The sequence below is a fragment of the Megalops cyprinoides genome, chromosome 5 (assembly GCF_013368585.1).
Source record: "Megalops cyprinoides isolate fMegCyp1 chromosome 5, fMegCyp1.pri, whole genome shotgun sequence".
Lineage (NCBI taxonomy): Eukaryota > Metazoa > Chordata > Actinopteri > Elopiformes > Megalopidae > Megalops > Megalops cyprinoides.
In genome coordinates, this window is record NC_050587.1 from 434,916 (window position 1) to 456,149 (window position 21,234).

The following is a 21,234-nucleotide window of genomic DNA, read 5'->3' on the forward strand; positions in this document are numbered from 1 at the left end:
CAACCACTATTTTTCTTCATATTTCTTCACTGGTGGTGGTTGAGAATTGCTATGTCTGATATTGTGGTCTGTTGTAGCTGAGATGGGTTTGAGTTCTGCTTGCGAAAGCTTGTTGTTTTAATTTATTCCGAGTCATTTAGGGCAGGAAGGGTTGTAATCTAAGCAGTTACTGAGGTCATAGGTCAGGGTATCAGAGTATGTGTGTTGGGGGGGGGCAAAGGTAGAGAACATACTTATTAACACTGTCATAATACACACACGCCTCTTGTCCATTCTGTTGTACCCAGTCTGTGGAAGAGGTGCATTCTGTGAAGAACCTGATGATAGGCCAAGCAGAAGTTCTGTAGGTCCTCAGGACAGTCCCCGGAATACCAGCTGCCAAAGAGCTAAGAACTGGAAAGTTCTCTCCCAGCCAGTTTTTGAATCCAGCTGGTCCATCTCTGCTAACGCACACTATGGGCATGGAGCTGCGCTGTTAAGTCAGAGTTAGTCAAAACCAAGCGAAACCTGTCCGGAACAACGAAACCAAAACTATCTTTATTGCTGTCTGGCAAATGCCAAGTTCAGGCCCTGTGTCTACAGCCCCACAATGAGGAAAGGCAGCGTAAAGCAAATTGCAGTTTTGGTCAATGAGAAGGGAAGCTGCACTCTTCTATGAAAATATAAAATGAGACAGACCAGAGGCCCTCAGCCTAGATTCTTCTGTGTTTTAATCTTATTGTTGTGAATATATTGTTTACCTCAAGATTCATCATTAGGGCCACTTAGTTCTTAATTTGATCTCACATGTTGTTAAATACATTTAATGTTGAGTATATTAATCCCACCTGATTGTTATTAAAAAGATGTTTGCATCTGTCATTTCATCCAAATCACCTTTGTAATTGTGCGTAAGCAGATTGGCTGTATGTATCTGCTATATGTGTAATTTCAGTCATAAAACTGGTCTGAGCTTACATGTGTGTGTATGTGCAGTATCTTAAATAAAGACAGGGAGAGGTCTGAATCAGCCTGATTCCCACGCCAGTCCTCTCCATTCCTTACCTGACTCTGCCTCTCTTTGAATCAAATCACTCACACTCCATTGGCTAGCTGCCGGACCATGTGACCCAGCAGTGGCACAGCCCCTCCTCCTGTGTGCAGTCCAGGATTTTTCCCATGGGAGCGGCTTGGAGAGGAGGGCTGAGTCTGCATGTGCTGTGAACGCGCTCTCTTTGCTCTGACCCCCCCACTCCCATTCCCCCCACTCCCATTCCCCCCACTCACTCTTTTCACTCTCTCTCACCCCCTTCTCTTTTTCTCCTCTGCTCCATGCTTTCTTTAAATTGCCCTCACTTTCAGACATGCTTTGGCAGTAGCATGCAAAATGCAAATAAGAAAGCTGTAAGGGCAGTGTGAAAGCTGTCACCGAATAATAAGGGGGCAGACAAAATCATGGTTTATGTGTGTTAGCACAGAGAATGTTTACTGTTTTGAATTCCCCTTCTTGCTCATGTAAGACTGATTAAGACATGGTGAGCTATGGTGAGCTGTTCACCTCAGTCTGACTTCCAAGCCATGGCAGGTGCACACTATTAGCATTACTTGCTGGGTTCTGCCCTGCGTTCTTTCTTAATACGTAAGATGAGTGTAAGTTACGTGTGGGTCCGATGAGCCACATGAGTGTCTTCGGGTGTCATTGTAGTGGGAGCAGTATATCTCTGGCTTAACTTGGCACTGAGATTCCAGCTGCTGGAGTGTTGTTTTACTTTTGCTTGTCATGTCAGTTCTGTGTGTGTGTGTGTGTGTGTGTGTGTGTGTGTGTGTGTGTGTGTGTGTGTGTGTGTGTGTGTGCATGTGTGAGAGAGAGAGAGAGAGAGAGAGAGAGAGGTCAGTAACAGACTGTGCATACGTTTGTTTGTGTCTGGGTGTATGGTCATTCCAACGAGACTGTGTGTGTGTGTGTGTGTGTGTGTGTGTGTGTGTGTGTGTGTGTGTGTGTGTGTGGCCAGCAAGACCAGATGCCGAATATGTTCGGGAGAGAGAGATAGGGGAGGGAGGATGGAATGTGTCTAAGCTTTGAAAAATTAAGTAGCAGGTTTTTACTTGCCCTGTAGTGTAGACAAGTAAATAGTGTGCCTAAAATACCATTTCCCTGGGAGTTTATAATGAAATGAGGGACGGAGATGAGTCGAAGTGCAGGTTGAGGTAGATTGCTCTGCAAAATAGTACAGGGGTGATTCTGGGCAGTACACTCATTGATCAGTATATAATAATGTATATTGTCTGGATTGTTTTTACTTGAGATATAAGTTTCTTTGTAATTTTCTTTGGAATAAATTATTTGTGTGGACTGTTTTGAATCAACCAGAGTTGTCTGAAATCTCACTGAATGCAATGCTAACTGACCTGTGGCTAATATGATCTGCAGTCTTTCCTGCAACAAGGAGAATAGACCAATTTAAGATAAGTTGTCAGGGTTATTAAAACCATGATCAGCCATTTTAGGTGTTGTCATCAGTGTAATTAATAAAAAAATCTGTGATGTTGATGATTGATTGGATGCTGTTCAATTTATAATATATTGTTGGTGACTGATTTTTTTTCAGAGTGTTTCATAGTCTAACAGTGTCACTTACCAGATTCTTCTGCTGATGTTTGTCTTAGTGTGTGTGTGTATGTGTGTGTGTGTTTTACAGAGTGTAAATATTGTATAAATGTAGCTCAGGCTGTATATGGGTCCCCTGTAGATGGTCACAAATGAAAGCAATAATTGTAGTGATGTTGAGAATTAGCAAGGGATGCTGCTGCTGTCTTTGGTTTGGCCAGCACTGACGATGTCTCTTGGTCGACTGTTCCTTGTGCTAGAACATTCCTGAGCAGGGTGGGGTGCAGTTGTGCTCAGAAGGTGTGGCATTGACACAGTGTCTGTGCCACTATTTTCTCAGGCATGCAATGGTGACGAGTATATGAGGCTGCCTAGTGAAGACATGGCACGCATGCTGGAGGAAAGAGGTGGGTTCCTGTCCCCACGTGTCCTACATGTCCTCATCCCTCATTTTTAACAGGAGTGGATGAAGCAGAAGCAGCAGCAGCTTTTTTACTGAAACATAATATGCTTAATTTAGCTTAATATCGCCATTTAATGAATGGTGTAAACACAGGTATCTCAGTTATAAATGAGCCATTTTAATTCTATTAGCTGTAGTGGAGCTTCTAACAACATCAGTTAACTTCTCATAGAACCACAAAATATTCATATATGATAAAACCCTGTCAGTGTTTCCCAGTCTCTGAATGCTTAGTCAGTGTTCCTGAGTCTCCTAACACTCTGTCAGTGTTGCACAGTCTCTTAATACTCTCTCAGTGTTCCAGTGTCCCGGTACTTTGTCAGTTTCCCACTGGCTGAATGTTTTAGTGGATGGACATCTCCCCCCTCTGCAGGCTTTATGAAGACGCAGACTGAGGCAGAGGAGGGGGCTAATTGGGAGAAGCAGCACGAGCCCCTTTCCTCAGTCACCCCAGAGTCCAACGAGGGTCCCGAAGGTCCAAGGTACTCCCCTCACTGCCGCTGGGCCCTGGTCTCTGACCTGGACCCACAGAGCCTGAGGTTTCCGAGCGGGGCGGAGCTACAGCTGCAGACTGTGCCCCTCGGCCTGCTCCACCGCGTCCCTGAGTTCTTCATCTGCACCAGCTGCGGGAAGGTCTTCTGGGAGGGGTCCCACTTTGAGCGGGTGCTCACACAGTTCCAAAATGTGATGCACATTGATGAGGATACACCAATACTCCAAGGGGACACAAAAGTGGCGGTCAAAGCTCTGGACCATTGAGCAATCAAAGTGTTTACCTTGAGGAGTACTGCTATAAGTTTTCAAAATGTTCTGCTAACACAGTGATCAGATTCAAAGTCACATTTTCCTTTAATGTCAATGTGTGTGCATCACAGAGAGCATGTGTGTGTATTCCTATATGGTCTGATATAACTTGGAGGGAAACTTCAGCTACTTGCATGGGGTTGGGTCTTGGGCAATTTAGCTGAAAGTATCTTTTAATGGGTCAAGAGGGTGTCATCTTTTATAAATATTTCCATGTTCTGCATTGTATCATCTGCAGTTACTGATGAGAAAAAAGGAATGGATTAATACATTTAAAAAAGTAATAAATTGTTATCAGTGAGTTTAGGATTTAAGTTTTCTCTGAGATGTTGCAGTGTGAGCTACCCATTTCCTGCCTGCTGAAATGCAAGCTCTACATTTAACATATAAAAATGCCTTCCCTTCCCACGGGTTTGTTCCACAGTCAGTTGAGCCCAGTGATTGGATGAAAGGCTCACTCATCCACTGTTGCATGAGATGTCAATCTGCTGGTTGACAGGCACCTTTAAAACCTTCAGTGACATGGATCTCCTGGATTAGGAGTGGCTGTCACTGCCCAAGTACATGTGAGTGTTGTAGGCAAAAGAAGTCCACTTGAACTAACCATCTCGACAAAAATATCTGACAATTAATTTCCCCTGTACACATACAAATGACTATAATATGAAAGTAGCAATGACAGTGAGCCAGGTTATACTGTACTATACTGCAACAGAGTAATTAAGTAATTAAATTTTGATTACAACAGAGCTGAGGTCAGTTTTATTTCAATCCAGTCAATTCAAGGAATGAACTAAAATTCAATTGGTAATTGGTCATCATTTTCTTTGATTTTTCAATAAATTTCCTAAATTGACTGAATTTAAATATAATTCACCCTTACTCTGCTGGAAAACAATATTTAGCTTGACTGAGTGGAGGCTTCCCCCTCACCGTGTTACGATGTGTGCATCTGCGGTGTGTGAGGCAGAAATGACTTTAAGACACATGCTTCCTTCACGCTCTCACAAGTGAGTCACCTGTAGTGACCAGGCATCACGTTAGCCTCACTCAGGCAGCAAGGCCACCAGCAATTTGACCCATCACTTTTGAGAGTTGTCACTAGTGGCCTTTTTTTATTTGTCCGGAAACCAGTTGTCTTTGCACATTAAACATACAGTGCAAGTTCATGTCTCTAATAAAAGCTTGTGAAGACAACACATGTAATTATACAATTGCATGTTGCTAGATGGTATCATTCTGATGTTGAAGTGTGGTGTTTACACTACCTTTTCCCCTCCATAGAAAGACGGCAGTTATGCTCTTCAGATGTTATTCTGGTGTGTTTACACGAGAAAGCTCCAATAGCAAAGGAGTGTTGTATGCAGTCACTGCAGTTCACAGTTGTGAGGGTGTTCAAGCTGAGAACCCAAAGGTATGCACTGATACCGTTTTTATTCATCCTTATAGTGCTGAAAGATAAAGTTTCAAAAGAAGAACTATTTTCATTGAAGTTTTTTTTTTCCATTCATTGTTGTGGCCCTTACTAAAAATGACATTATTTTGTGCATCTATTGTGTCGTCATTTTACATGTAAAAAGTTATATGTTAAAATGACCATTTTATTTGTCAGATTCCAACATTCTGAAAGCATTTCCTTAATCAAATCTTGTTAATGATTAAATGATAGTCAGATCCTGAGTATTGAGAAATGAGAGATACCATACCACTGCACAAAGCCTCAAGCAAGTAGACTTCAAAAACGGGTGTCTAACGTTCAGCACATAAGAAACGAAATGTCTGACGTTACTTAAAGCGCGGGTTTTGTTGAGAACTCGAGTCTTGAGGGAATGTGCGAACGCAAAAGGCGCAAAATCATTCCAAGTGAGAAAAAAAGCTTTTTGTAAATACATTCTCCGGTCTGTAGTTTTATATCTTCTAAGTCTTAAGACGTCTTTTTCGGTTTGTTTGTGAAGGCAATATAAGATGATGCGCTCTGAGGAAAATCATATAATCTGACTGAATGTCCTCGTCTGGACGCAGAACCTTGCCCAAGTTTTATAGTGTAACTGCATTGAATTTTTTGCTGCACCGTGTTATTTGATCTCACTCTTGCTGTGCTGGGAAGAAAAGCTCGCCTCTTTCCCACGCTCCTTAAACACGTGGTAATGAATTGGATTCTGAAAACCCGCCTTCTCTATTGAAACGTCACGCCCGCTCCACAGAGTCCTCAGCCCGCGACTCGAGGGCTCCGCCTTTCCCGTTCACTGAAAGGTTTGGCTCAGGCGCCAAATCGCTTGTCGTCAGAGTTGCACGTTATGCGCAGAGGTGGTTTGAGTCTTAATATCGTTTTTTCTGTTGTTTCGCTGTTATGACTGTTTTTTCCACGTTCGTAGCATTTTTGATTTATTGATACTGATTTCATTTACCTCCAAATTATTTTTTGTAGCGCAAAATATTCAGAAGGTTTTTACACGTCTTTTTGTGGCATGCTTGCCGTGCAGATATTGTTACATTATGCAGCTTCAAGGATAGTATGCTCCACGTCAGTGCAGGAGAACACATAAGTAACTTACATTAAATATAAGCGCAAGTGTATTCTATGTGCGTGCACTGCATTGATCCAGTATTAAACAAATTATCCAACAAGTAATGCTGCCTGCCTGGCTGTTTTACTAGTGAACTAACCTATAACCTTTCCCCTAGTCTGGCTGCGCTAAATAATGGCCATTTTGACATAGCTTTGATGTGCTCTATGCAAACACCTGTAGCTTTCCCCTCAATGAAGTTGCTGAACCAAAGATAGATACTGCAAAATAACTCATTCTTATAACTATATTCCAGAGTAACTGAAAGACTGATTATTAGTGATTATTAGTATTGTGATTACTGTTACTCTGTGACTTTGCTCTGTGCAATGCTAGTAAGATTGAAGTATCACATTTTAATTGAAGTACATTTCTTCAATTTCATTTTTGTTCTACTTTAATCAGTGCTATGAATAAATATGGGGAGCACTATTTGTCTTTAGAAATGAAGTGAAAAGAGGCTGTGCTGTTTTAACTGTGCAGACTTGATTCTTCCATTCTATAGCTACCAGCCTGCATAATCCCTAAACAAATGAGCACCAAAAACAAAAATTCTCTGATCAGTAAACATCTCTGACTGCTTAAATGTTCATAGAATGTCATAATGATGGGACTGTAACGATATGACGGGTCACTATCTCACGGTCAGAGACCTTCAATGCTGAGAGAGAACACGCTGTTCTGGTTTCAGACAGGAAGAGTGAATGACTTATAGCATAAAGCAAATTTCAAATGTGACCTAGAGAATATGTCTTGGCTGTGAGCTTGTGTTGGAGCACACTTCATGTTATGTTGCCATGCATGGGTTGGCATTGTATTCTACATGTCCATGTGTATCTTAGATATTCAACTGACAGATTTTTAACAGAGTTCCACTCTGGAAGGGGCATCCTGGTATTCAAAGATGGGATACTGCTTATTAGTTTTTTGTGTTTTATCCTGAGTAAGTACATCTGTAATCTGTATGCCTGCATCTGTAATATAAACAAGTTGCCCTACACGGTCTAAGTAAACATACTAAGTAAGCATACATTGTTTTTAAGAACACATTGTGGCATTTACATCTGAGACACAAAGTAGTTGCTGATATTGCTCTGTGTTTAAAAAACATGTGAAAAGGCATACTGAGATGTAAGGCCACAATCTATGATACACACCTTTCTGCTACTTTCATACATGATACAGTGGATGTGGTGGAATGCTAAGTCTGTCTCTCCCCTCCCAGCAACTGCACTGGCTTTTGACTTTAAAATAAGCCTCCCCAATTCAGATACAGTTTAGATATCAGGCTGAAAATATCAGATTTAAAATGCATTTGAGGAACCTCATTTGAGTTTACTTTGAAATTTATCAGCCTCCATAACATGTTCATGAAAATTGCATAAACTGGAACTAAGCTGAAGAATGTCACATTTGGCTATGTATCTTTGTCAAATGACCCCCCACAAGTAGGCAAGATATAAATATGTTCCTCTGGATACTGAACAAATGCTTACATCCTGTATAGTCATCTGTTCAAAGTCAATAGATTAATCACATTGATTATGTCTAGACACCCGACATATAAGGGCAAACGCTCGTGGCAGCACCAAAAAGGGTTTCAACGAGCAAAATTTGGTCAGATACTGCCTGTGTTTGCAGTGTGCTGTGTAAAGGTTGAGACAATGAAAGCACACTGGCTAAAAAAATATGGGAAGATTGTATTGACACGTCTCAGTTTGCAGTTTCGAGCCCACCAACAAATGGGCAAACGTTCAGTAAATTTTTTGTGGGTTTCCACGCCAAACTGCGGCATGCGAGCAAGTCGAGAATAGAGCAGTCACAGGCGTCCGGTTCCCACGGTGCTAGCGCACTGCGTGCCATTCTGTGCACAGCGCGCACCTCTTCTCACTCACAGGAAGTAGCGCGGGCTTTGTCATTTGAAGTACCGCTGCTTGTCACTTAAGACAACAGGAATATCCGCCCTAAATGCTCAAATGCACCATTTGGTTCGGGGAAAGGTGTTTTATGTTAGAAAGAAACATGAATAATTTCGATTGAAGCGCTAGTCCATTTGGTTTGTAGTTATCAGAATGTCAATGAGTTTTGGAATTTGGAGTTTTGGGAAGGGGGGCTTGTAGCTGTCGTGAGGGTGACAATTAGGCTTGTACTGATATGACCCAGGGTTTAGATTGATTAAACAAAACTGAAGAGTTAAAAATAACATTATCCGTAGGGCTAACGTTGCTTTCATCAATATTTAATTTCAGTCGTTTTTGTCATGACTTATTCGTGCCTTCAATCTGTAGATATTGTCTGGAGCAACTGACACAACAGTTTTCATAATTAATGTTGGGGAACAAGACAACTGTCGATCGACATCAACCACGGAACGTTAAAGCGATTATTATCGATTAACAAACTCACTGAAAGTTCCAAAATATACCAGGAGTTTTATTGAATGGAAGGCGCAATTTTGCGTTTTATGACTGCCTTGTGAGTGAAGCTGTCAATCTTAAAATCACTTGGTGTGAGCTGTTCGTGAATTTAACTTTTTCTAACTCAAAATCAGGCACAGTTAGCTACATAGTAACACGTCTGAACGTGTTATGTTTCGTTAAAAAAGCTGTCGTAATGCCAGTTGATAGCTAAATCACTATGCCATCTAGTTTTCAGCTAAACGTCGCCTATCAATAAAAAACCGTTGTTTTCAGCATGTATTTCGTAGTTTCGTAGTTCACTGAAAAGGCCACCTGTGTAGCTCTAACATATTGGCAACTCACCTTTAAATGCGATATTGCTAGTTTGTTCAGAATATGGTCACCCAAGGACATGTAATTTGAATCACCGCTGGTGTTCGTCATATCAGTATTTGTGACTTCGGTTTTTCATCCTTTTACCCACATTAACTGAGTTCTGAAGATAACCGATAACGGTAACTTACAGGGTTCTAACAGAATAAAGAATATTTTTGCAGTAGAAACCTTTTGAACTAGAATGTCCTAGAAAGTAGCGTTGATTCATATTGTAGTTATATTGTACTACATTTAAAGATATATATTAATATATATATATATTATTTTTAATCTCAGATGCTTACCACACTGAATAACAATAGGACAAAATCAAATCAGATACAACTCACTATATTTTCTTGGTGGTGTATGGAATGAAGTATGAAAATGGTAGCGAAATGTTGACGAAAGCTATTTCATTTTTTTCCCCACTGAAATTAAGAGATTCATAGTTTAAACCAGTTGCAGGAATTGTACTAGTTCTGAGGTAGACATTTTAATCGCTACTTTTATTACTAGCTGCTTATTTGGGTTGTTATGTCTGTTATCTGGGTGGGAGAGAGAGCGTCATCAACAAGATGCCGCTTGTTTTATTTCTTTAGGAGGTCTAGTGCTCAAAAACACGCCCATTCTACAGTTTCACGCTCCTGGGCCCTCCCTATATGGATCTAGCAGCCTATTACCTACTTCAGTCTCCGCCCATATCACAACAGTTCGATTTTATCGAGTTTCATTGTTATGCAAATACAGGACGCCTGAAAAAGAACCCTCGCCCGCGCTCGAAGGCAGAGACTGACTGGGACCGCTCTACGAAGAGGCACGGCAACGGGGAACGCGGAGGATTACCAAAGTACGTTGCAACGACCCGTCCAAGAGTACAGGCAAGTAAATGTCAGCAATATATTTAGCAACTTTCGGATTAAAGGTACAGCAGAATTACTCGTGAACACTTCACAGGCCTAAGGACGTTTATGTCATTTATATATTATTGTTTCATTCTTGTGTCCCGCAGTCACCCCTTGCCAGAACGCGGCGGCTTCAGGGGAATCAAGGTGGGGACGTATGAAGCGCAGTCAGGGGGTAAATATCACGAGAAGACCCTGCCTCACTCCATCGGCCTGTTAATCGACGTGTTTTTGGAGATACTGACTTTGAAATACTTTCATTCACGATTTAGGAAAAGCTAGTTCTATTGCTTAACAACTGCAATAACCCTGGTGCTGCTACTACAACGGAGGAAGCGGAAGGAGAGACTACATATTACACTTTATTTGGATTTCTTTAAAGTACCTTTTAAAAGAGTTTTTTTTAAGTTTAAAAAAATTGTAGGGGCTTGGATTGCTCAGCCATTGAAAATATTTTGCACACCGAGTGTGTTAATTTCTCTGTCCTTTTTGGGATATACCTGTCTTATTTCTCAAAAGTCCCACTGCACATCCAAGTATTTGACTGGTATTAATCAGTAGCATTTAATTCCTTTCAACTTCAAGAGTGCAACCGTCAGGCCGATTCCGACAGCGACAGACAGGGTCACCATTCGCATTCCGAATCAATTTACATCATGAGCCAGGCGGATATATCTACTTGTTCTGCACCACAGAGAGTATTCCAAGAAGCAGTGAAGAATGGCAACACAAAGGAACTCCACTCTCTCCTCCAGAACATGACAAACTGCGAGTTCAATGTCAACTCCTTCGGGCCAGAAGGGCAGACGGCGTTGCATCAGTCAGTCATTGACGGAAATCTCGAACTTGTCAAATTGCTGGTGAAATTCGGGGCCGATATTCGTCTGGCCAACAGGGAAGGGTGGAGTGCCTTGCATATTGCCGCTTTCGGAGGACACCAAGACATAGTCCTATACCTCATCACAAAGGCAAAGTACTCCTCTGGTGCACGGTGAGCCGTTTTCTTTGCTGTCAGGTAAACACGGAGAACCAGGCTATTGTAAACCTGCGTTTCAATTTACCTAGGTGTGCCAAAAAAGACGGCCACATCCCGTTTCTTTAAAGCCAAATGGGGTCTTTCCTACTCGTGAATCAAACACCACATGGTTCTCCCTGCTTTCAGCACAAATCTTGAAAAAAAAGTGAACGCCCTGCTGTTGCGTTGGTACTTAAGCATTTTTGAATGTGTAAATAGACCAGAACGGTTAAAACATGTTGGTGTCCTCACTGAAGCTAGACCCCTTCTTGCCGCTGTTAAAATGAAACGCTTCTTTATCGGGCTTTGTATGACGTGTTCACCTGTAGCCACCGCTCACTCGTATGTCCCCTTTAAATTATTTGTTATTAGAATAAAGATGGCACTTGATGCTGTATCTGCATGCTGGAATATCTGAAAGGGAAGAGGTGAACACGGGAATGAAGACCATCTGTCTGGTTAAATGCTGTTTTCTTAACATTTGGGTTTATTATCAATTAACGATTTGGTATGATTTATAAAAAGCGGCATTAAGATGTCACATTTACATTTTAATGAATCCATGATTATAACACTTGCCTAAAAGTTAAGTACTGTACAAAATAGCTTTACTTTGTTTCTTTATATAGAAAAGTAGATGCGCTCTGCCCTCGCCAAGCAAACGAGTGGCTTTGGCCCAGTAAGACGAGAGTCAATGGTTAATGTGTTGTACCGCTGCTTTCGCTTTGTATCAAAACGTCAGGAAAGTCGCATTTGGAATATACCTTATAATCTCCTTTCAGTATTTTATTAACGCCCTGGTCATTACTGTGAATGCAGGCTGGGTTTTTATTTATGAAGGTACATTGAGAAGTTGCATTTAAATTATGTTGTGGTTCTTAACAAATTTGTAGGTTAAAGTATTTAGGGTGACTTGATGTCTAAGCTGCTTCGGTCTTTTAATATATACGATCCCTCGAGGAGATCCCACATCACGCCTAAATTTGTATCTAACCATTGTTGAAAGTACATTTAAAGTAATTAGTCCTCTAGCCTACTCTCTGTTTGGTTTTCTCTGCCAGCTACCTCGACTGTATAGTATTCAAAGGTATTAGACGTGTTCACACGGTTATTGCAAGATATCAGCATTTGATGTCACATCGGGATTTGATTGAAGTATATTTGAGTCGGAATCATTTGATATTTGCTCGTTCGTCACTCGCTGCATAATGTTTTTAATTTGAAAAGCCTACGGTAGCATGGACATGAAATTCAACTATCATACAATTTGAAGAGTGGTCGTGTATTTTAATTTTGTTAAATCAAATGAATGTGGTGTAATATAATGGGAATGACTAAAAGTAAAGCTGACTAACTTCCCCACCCACAAAATCAGTACGAGCTTTTGGTCCTCAGTCGGAATTTATTTCCCACAATACAACCAAACTTTTCTGTCGAGTAAGTTACATATCGTTTATTTATGTTTTTCTTCTAACGGCATGGTAAAAGAATTGCAAGTGCTAGTTTAGCAGCTGAACGCATATTATCGTTCCATATTCTGTTTAAATTGATCTTTAATGTTGATTTAGCTTAAAGAAAGTAGAATTTAATGCATGACTTAAATGCAGGGAGCTTTGTTGCACAAAAGCGAAGCCTTGTATGCCCCCTAGTGCCTGTTTTGGTAACTCCAGGAGCTGAGGCTAACGAATAGTTGTCACTACTGAACAGGACATTAAACTTTATTACTGTATTATGAATCTTATCATTAATTCCACATGACTAAAGCAGGAGAATCGACAAATACAAACTGCTGCATTTGGAAGTCATGGCACCCTAATGTTCGTTTCAATGCTGCTTATATATAACTTTTTTTGTTTTAAATTCAAAGGCCACCAGTGAGAATGAAAATAGGATTACATCACGGATATTTGATGACGTGTGTGTATGTGTGTCTGTGTTGCATGCATTTGTTGTTGTCATACTTTAGCACCCTGTGTCACCCCTGATCCATATGTGGCCTTGTGTGACTGGGCATTGCCGAGAGCAACACCAGGGATTGAGGATTGTCTGTGTACCTGGAAAAAGTCAAAGCGATAAACATTGAGGACTAGATTGGTGTAAACAGTAAAGTATGCATCGCTTGTCTTAAACTTGAGATCTTTTTTTAAAATATTGCACTGATAACTGTTGTTAATGGTTGGTTTCATACCAACATTTTATTTTTTTCTAAATAGAAAAAAGAACACAACAAAATACTATTGTATAAAAAGCTCCAGGTTATATTGTCTTTTTCATGTGTTACTTTGTAAAACATAATGTTTGCAAAGATTGTTTGTATCTCTGTGATCGGGTGTATGTATATCTATATATATATATGAATATATAAAAGCTGAAAATCTTGGAGCACTTTCTTTTCTGAAGTGCAGTCCTCCTGTTGTTATGAAAGGGGAACAATACATTTGATGGTAAGATCATTGTATCAAATATTGCACGATGCATCGTTGTTTCACGCGATCGTGTCATAACATTTATGACACACGAGTGAAACGACAGAAATAGGTTTAAATGAGAAAGTGCTGAAATTGTTTTGGACCAAGTTCTGTTTGCTTTGCATTTTTGCAAACTAAAGGTTGAGTCTCATGAGTGATGTGGGTGTTCCATCGTCTTGGATTTGGTTTTTTCTTTTTTTGTTGTTGTTTAATTTGTTCCTACTTTTGAATGTTGTAACACTGTGATCTTGTGTGGAGAGGGACCGTGTGCTGTAATTTTGTACGTTTGTGTACAAGCCAGTAAAGAAATCATTAAACTTTTCTTGGTTTTATGTTGTGAATGTGTCCTGCCCCCTGGTCCTCTCTTCTCCCGTACTAAAATAATGGTTGGGGATGATGGGAATTGAGGGGTATGGAGTGGGGGGGGATGGGGGTGGAGGGGGGGGGCAACCTTACAGAGCCAGTCTGTCCTGAGCCCATTCCCTCACTATTTGACAATAGCTCTCAGGAAATTTGTTCATGTGGATGAATGAAGGACATCATACAAATGACCTTTACAGGGCTCCTCAAGTTAATACTTGGTAGGTTCAACCTCTTTTCCTGGGTTTTATTGTTTTCATGAAACAACCCAAGGGTGTGAATAAAACAACTAAAAGAGTTAAATAGTATGCTACAGCTGCTTGTAGATGTTATCTGAGGGAAAGAGAAAGGATCTCAAAGGTATTGAGAGTGAGACTAGTCTGCCACATCTCTCCCTTTCTCCCTCGCACCCAGCCTCTGTTTTTCTTCTCTCCCTCTCTCATGCTTCCTCTCTCTCTCATTGCTGGCCTCTGTTCCTCTTCTCTCTGTCACTCTCTTCTGCAGGATGTTCTTGTTCAGTTGGATTTCCATTGTCCAGTGGTAGAGTTGGCTTCTGTCCCAGAGCTGCAACAGAGCGGCCCCCTAATAGATTCTTCATGTGCCTGCTGCAGATTAGAGCAGGAATTTGGAAATGATTTTAGCAGAGAGTCCAACCAAAAGCAAATGGACAGCTGAAGCTGGGACTGGAAAGAGCAGATACAAGTTCTCAATGTTTCTCTCTCTTTCTCTCTTTCACTCCCTATAAAAATATGCCCTACTTGCATCCGCAGTAGCCTACCTGTAAGATAGCAATTGTTCGGGTGATGGTTTTTGCACGTGGGAGTGAGTGTGTGGGGGCAAGTTTCCCACTGCACAAAAACACAAGGAAGACAATAGATGGCTCCTGATGACTGTGAAATCTTGGAAACCCAGCTTCCGCTTTACACTGCTTTATCACTGGCCGTGCAAACAGGATGTCCACATCCCAGAATCCTGGCCTTTGCACATCTTCTAATGTTTCAGGTTACAAGCTGCTTCTTCTAACACCAATATACATGTGCACTCAGTTTTGAGGTGAAAACAAAGCATTCTTAGAGCTTTGCCTTATGCAATTGGGCCTCTGACAAGGAGATGTAAAGGAGCAAAACACAAGCCATGTAGACACACAAACATGCACTAAAATGTTAAAAAAGGCGTGTACCTCCATCAAACACAGTCAGAACAGAACCACAGTAATAAAGTGTGAAAAACCTATGAAATGCGGCACCACACCCCTAGACCAGCGAGATTTTAAAAGAATCCCTAAGATTTTGGAGGAGGAACAGACATGTGCAGAACAAATTGCTGTTTGCCACAGCTTGAGGGACAAGAAGTGACTGAGGACTCTCATAGAATGAGGTGAGGGTTCAGCAGGAAACAGTGTGGAGGTATTAGAGGTGTTTGCTGGCAGTGAGATTTATTGTTAACATTTTGTTTATTCACCTGTCTCATTGTTTAAGTATGTGACTAAAATTGCACAATTTACAGTTACTGCTCATCTCGTGGGAAAAATTCACATTTAAAAAGCTGGAAAACAGTTGAGACAGAAATGGTGGACAATGCATTAGATGAACTGGAGTGACTTAAGCCCCTTTCACACATGCACTGGACGCCGGAACGTATCCGGCCCTTAGCCGGAGGAGCTGTATGTGAGAACGCAAATGTCCGGACATGCAATGACGCAATGTCAGACGGGACATGTGACCGACTTCGTTCTGCCAGCTCTCTAGTACAAAGTCCGCCTCATGTCGGAGTGAGCCCATGTGTGAATAGAGCAGGCAACGTTCTGGAGAATCCACCGCGAGCGAGTGGGCGTGTTGATGACGTTTCTATTATGTGACTGGCGCGAAACCGGAAGAATACAAACATCTGCCTCGTACTCTTTTCTGCGTGCCTGTACATTGCTTTCCACTGTTTTGTTGACATTGCGGATATTTCCAAATACATGCTATTTTGAGTCCAATGATCATTAAAGAGTTAGTTAGCTATAGCTATACTGCCAAAACTTGTCTCTTACGATGATTAATAATGTTGGTTAGTAGCAGTGGCGGCGGATGAGCTGAAAACAGGGGTAGCGGAAACATTACCTTTAAATCTATCATTACTTTCAACCTGTTCCCTTTTAAATGATTATGCTCGCGAAACAGCGCAGATTGTCTGTAGTCTGTGTGCTTGCGAAAGCGACAACGTGAGATTGTATAATTAACAAGGACGGCATTTATCGATTTAAATTAGCCTACTTTAAATGCTCAAAATAACAAGGATGGCAATTTGAATAATTAAGTGGCAAGTAATCCCAAAGATTTCTCTTAAATGTTTCAAATTATAGCTTTTTTGTGTTTAAAAAAAATCAAATTACAAAACGGAGCTAAATTTAGTTAAATCGATTTAAATTACTGAGAATAAACTTTCAGGTTAGGTTGAGTGCAATGAACAATAACGTTTAGAACACAGACCTCACAAAAGCTGTGATGTGTCATGAGCATTTAACGTAATTTACATCGTTAAATGCCATCCTTGTTAATTGAACAATTTCACGTTGTAGCTTTCGCAAGCACACAAACTACAGACAATCTGCGCTGTTTCGCGAGCATAATCATTTACTCTATTTACAATTGGTGTCAATTATTCTGTGAATTATTTGTTTTATTGTTAATCAAGGAGGATAAAGGGGAACATGTTGAAAGTAATGATATATTTAAAGGTAATGTTTCCGCTACCCCTGTTTACGCCTCACCCGCCGCCACTGGTTAGTAGTTTATTATCTGGTTACTAGCTAGCTAAGCTGCAGCTACCCCTGTTTACACCTCACCCGCCGCCACTGGTTAGTAGTTTATTATCTGGTTACTAGCTAGCTAAGCTGCAGCTAAGTAATAGCGATAGGTATAGTGATATAGGTGAACTGGTGACCTAACATTACATAACAACAACAAAAACTTACCTTATTGTTATAATAAATGTATAATTAATAATAAATTATGTGTACCGGTAGCAGCATTTGGATGGCTATGTGTGGTTTTTGTATAGGCTGCAGCGACCCAAAAGTACAATAGCTATGTTCGCTTTCTCCTCCTCCGTGCCACATGATGTACCCCTACCACCGAAAGGCAAGATATTGAAAAGAACAAAAATGAAAATACTTCAACTCGCGAATACTTTAGGTGATCTCGTCAATACTTTTCACTCGTGAGAATGCAAGTGGCGTCTAACTGGAAAATACCATGATGAAACTCGCAATGCTTTCAAGCGACAATGTAACATACTACAAATGTAATTATTAATGGTCGCATACTGGGTATTACACTGAAAAATAGCATGCAGTATACAGTATATACTTGTGTAGTACGCAGTAAACAGTATGCAGTAGGCGGTTTCGAATACAGCCACAGCGATTTCTGCAGTGTACTTTTTGCGTATTTGCGTATTTCCTGCAGGTGAGAACGCGTCTGTCACGGACAATCTCCTGTTAGGTGCTACATGTATGAAAGGGCAATTCCGGCCAAGTTGCAGACTGCACTTTGTCCGGAGTTCATATGTGAAAACCGCTTTAGGCAGTGCATTTCACCTGTCCTCTTCTTTGCTGAAAAGGAACAATCCATTTCCTCCGAAGGGTCTCATGGGGAAGCTTGATAGATTACATTTTGATTTTTAAGACAATTGCCTTGACATATTTGTGGGTTGTGATCGGCCAATTCAGATGAGTATAAAAATGTGGACCTCAGGTGGGTGGTTTCTCCTGAGATGAGGAAAAGCAAGCCACATAAAAACAGACCTTCATCTCCCAGAGCAGAGGAACCCAGCTGCAATGGGTGAGAGTTAGGACAGTGGTGAAGTAACACTAACAGGTGCTGTGAGTTGTGAAGCTGTACAGTTTTGATAGAATGCAATGGTGTGAAAGTGAGCCTGAACTCATGAGCCTGAACTCATGAGCTCATGAAAAATAGCATCTCAGTTGCCACAGATAAGAAGAGATGCTCTATTGTTTCACACGTGCTATTCTGCATACAAGGAAATGCAAGTTTGCCTCGTGTGCAGCGGAGAATCAGTCCAGTCCATGATGGAAGAATGAAGTCAGTTCTGAGATTCAAACAGAGACCTATATTCAATCTAACTGTACTGCCTTTTGTCCTTAACATTGAGCAAGAATTTAAGCAGGTCTAGCATTCCTTTGTTTATCACACAACAATGTTCCATTCATTTCTTCAGCATGATTCTTAACATCGTTATTCAACATAAAGAATGGTTGCAGTTGGATTGAATCTGGCCTGGGCTTGAACATTTTTCTAGAAAACACAGAGAACGGCATAAAGGGTGTGGGTGTTTTCTGATTAGCTTTACGTTATGCTTTAATGTGTCAGTAAAACAGTGGGATCTCTGACTGGTTTTCCTTTTTGCCATCACTTTCTTTACTACAGCTTCCTGGTCTATAATTCTGCTCAACTCAAGTCTCAACGTCTAACTTGGAGCTACAGCAGATCGGATGGGAGCTTGAGTCACCTGTTGGTGCGAGTGTCAGTTCAGCTGCAGGCCGAAAAGCATCTCTCATACCCTCAGGACTGTGGAGGGGTGGACACATCCGACCCCCAGGGCCTGCGCATAGAGATGGAGGGTGAGGGCGAGGGGAGAGAGACAGGTGGTTGGGCCGGTCCCTGGCCAGCTTCAGCTCCTTTTAACTTTCTTTCATTCTTTCACTCCATTCTGCTCTCCCCGGCACACAGAGACAAGCAGGCCCATTCACTCCCTCATTCTTCTCTCCTCTCCTCTTTTGTTATGGCTGCTGAGCCCTGTTCAGCTCTATTCATGTTCCAGACGGCCCATCATTGACTGGAGCCCCCAACCCCCCCCCCCCCCCCCCCTTCCCATTCTGTTCGGTCCCCCCACACTCAGCAGCTGCTATGCTAATGAGTGAAGGAACCAGAGAGGAAGAGCTACAGCAGAGAGACAGTGGGGGCTGGGAGGTATGTGTGTGGGTGTGTGTGTGTGGGGGGGGGGGTTGCACTCTTCCAGTTCAATAAAATTTCAGAGGCCCAAAGCAGCGGACCTGTTACACAAAAGAGGAAACAGCCCTCCCTGACACTCCCCACTCCCCCCCGGTCCATCCATTCCTTTTTCATTCAAATTCATTTTATACCGAGCCTTAAAGCATAGAGACATCACAGCAGTGTGTGAAATAACCTGCTCCTGCCCTGGAGGCCAGCACTCCACACAGATCGGGTTGTATGTTTTTGGGATTGTTCCTCTGTTTGAGATGGTGGCCCTATGCCAGTGCACAACCTGGCAACTGACACCTGTCACCGACACACCTCCCCGGATCCCCCCCCCTCACCAAACCCTCCTAGAAACACACACAATCTACCATGTTCAACACACGAATATGCATGCATAACAGCACACGTCAAGAAACAGTCTGTGTTTCTCACGTCCATCAACCGGTTTATTTCTGTCCCATGTCCATGTCACTGAGACATCTGGGAGACAGAAGAATCGACTTTATGCTGTGCAGAAAGAAAGGGAGACCGAGAGGGGTGAAAGAAATGGGGGGGGGGGGGGGGGGGACTACAAAAAAATGGAGAAAAGAGAGGCATAAACAAACAAAGGGATTCGCCAGGCTGGGGGTTGGGGGCTGCTAGTGAGGGCTGCTTGTTTGGGAGGGGAGGGTATGGCAGGCTGGCAGCTGGGAGGGCCCCCAGTTCCTCTGCATATCTATTTACCCAGTGTCTCTGTGCTGCGTGACCCAGTGGCCTGCGGGGCGGGGGAGCCCATGTGACATCTGCCTGCCAGCACACACAGAGGCTAGGAGTGCCCATATGGAGTGTACCCCCCCCCCCACCCACCCACCCGCCTCATCGCTGTACTCTCCTGCTGGCTGCTCTTTTGTTCTGGGGGGTTGTGTGTGTCCCTGTTTCATTTTGGGGGTTCATTCCTGCACAGGCTGCTGCTACTAGGGCAAGGGCAGGAGCAGGGGTGTATGTGGTGGAATCAGCACGTCTGGGCCTCAGTGATGCAACAGGCTACAGGGTTGTGGCATGGGAGACCCTCACTGAGAGCAAGAGTGCATGCAAATGTGCGTGCGAGAGAGGGCGACGGAGATGGAGTCTGAACTTCAACGTGCCGGTGTGTGTGTCGGCCCGCTCTCTCTTATTCCTCTGGCCTGGCTCGAGGTCAAGCTTCTCCACTGACCACTGTCCCCCCCCAGCTGGTTCCAACATTCGTGCCAGTGTGTGGCTTCAATGTCACATGAAGGCTGGCGATGGCATGATGGTCAGGTGGCTACCCTCTTATGGATCTGATCTGATGTGGCTGTGTGGATTATTGCAGCATCAGTGTGGCCATGTGCTGGAATGGTGCATGAAAGGCCATGTATGAGTTGATACACCGATGAAACGTCCTCTGGACATGCTTAAAGTAGTAGAAAATTGAATACCCTTAACTCATCCCAAGAAGCCCTTAACTGCTGGCTTCATCGACATCCTCATTGTCAGACTGTATTTGTCTGTGCAGTTAAACCACCACCTGGATAGACCCCAGTCAATCTTTAAAAGTAGCCATGTGAACTTCGCAGTCACAGTGAGGTAAAAGCTCAATTTTCTGCATTTTGAATTAACTTGATCTATTTGCTGTATTTCTTCTGTTGGGGATGGAGTTCATTAGTAGTCCAGACATCAACCAAGCTGAATCTATCCACACACTTTGCAGACATTCAATTGGACTCACATGTTTGTACTCTCCCATGCTTTGTCTCATGTGTGTATGTGTGTCTGCGTGTGTGTTGGAGAGTAATTACAGAGAATAAAGACCCAGTTGTACCAAATAAAATTCTGGGTTTGAAGTGAGAGGGGAGCTGCTTTTCTGTTTGGCTGGGCACGCTGAATGGGCCTATTCACCGAGCTCTCACTGCATGCTTTCATTCCTCCTATTGTCATACCCCTCCCCCTCTCTCTCCCTGCTGCAGCACTGAGATTTTGGGAGGAGCTGTGGGTGAGGTGCGCGAATGGGGGACGAGAAGTGTGTGGGGGAGCTCTGGGTGAGAATGGAAGCTGGGGGAGGGGTGGAGGAATGAGGGAATAATGGGGGTGACAGCAGGCCACAGGCTCTGAGCTCTCCCCTCCCCTCTGCTTTTTACTTTCTCTATTTTCCTCTTAAAAACTCTTGAAGAATATTAACCTTCTTTGCTGGGTTGTTTATTTTGACTACTTTAAATGACTGCATGATATACAGGAGATGTAAGCCTTGTGTGCTGCATTATGATGTGAAAAATAGTTCAATATAATTC

At 42.4% G+C, this 21,234-nt stretch overlaps 2 protein-coding genes across 4 annotated transcripts in view; both read left to right on the plus strand.

Moving 5' to 3' along the window:
- Positions 1–10,073, plus strand: part of exd3 (exonuclease 3'-5' domain containing 3) — a 47,014-nt gene extending 36,941 nt beyond the window's left edge. For 2 of the 3 annotated variants that reach the window (XM_036528898.1, XM_036528899.1), the window contains exons 19-20: positions 2,928–2,994; positions 3,424–4,544. In XM_036528898.1, the coding sequence (XP_036384791.1) occupies positions 2,928–2,994; positions 3,424–3,809 (453 nt within the window). In that variant the 3' untranslated portion in view covers positions 3,810–4,544. Of the gene's footprint in view, positions 1–2,927; positions 2,995–3,423; positions 4,545–9,945 lie in introns of those variants that run through there. The other variant, XM_036528900.1, reaches the window with a different exon arrangement.
- On the plus strand, positions 9,675–13,063 carry nrarpa (NOTCH regulated ankyrin repeat protein a). The gene is made up of 2 exons (XM_036528901.1): positions 9,675–10,045; positions 10,208–13,063. Exon 2 carries the CDS (start codon positions 10,757–10,759, stop codon positions 11,093–11,095), a length of 339 nt encoding a protein of 112 aa, XP_036384794.1. The 5' UTR covers positions 9,675–10,045; positions 10,208–10,756; the 3' UTR covers positions 11,096–13,063.
- Positions 13,064–21,234: the final 8,171 nt, after the last annotated feature.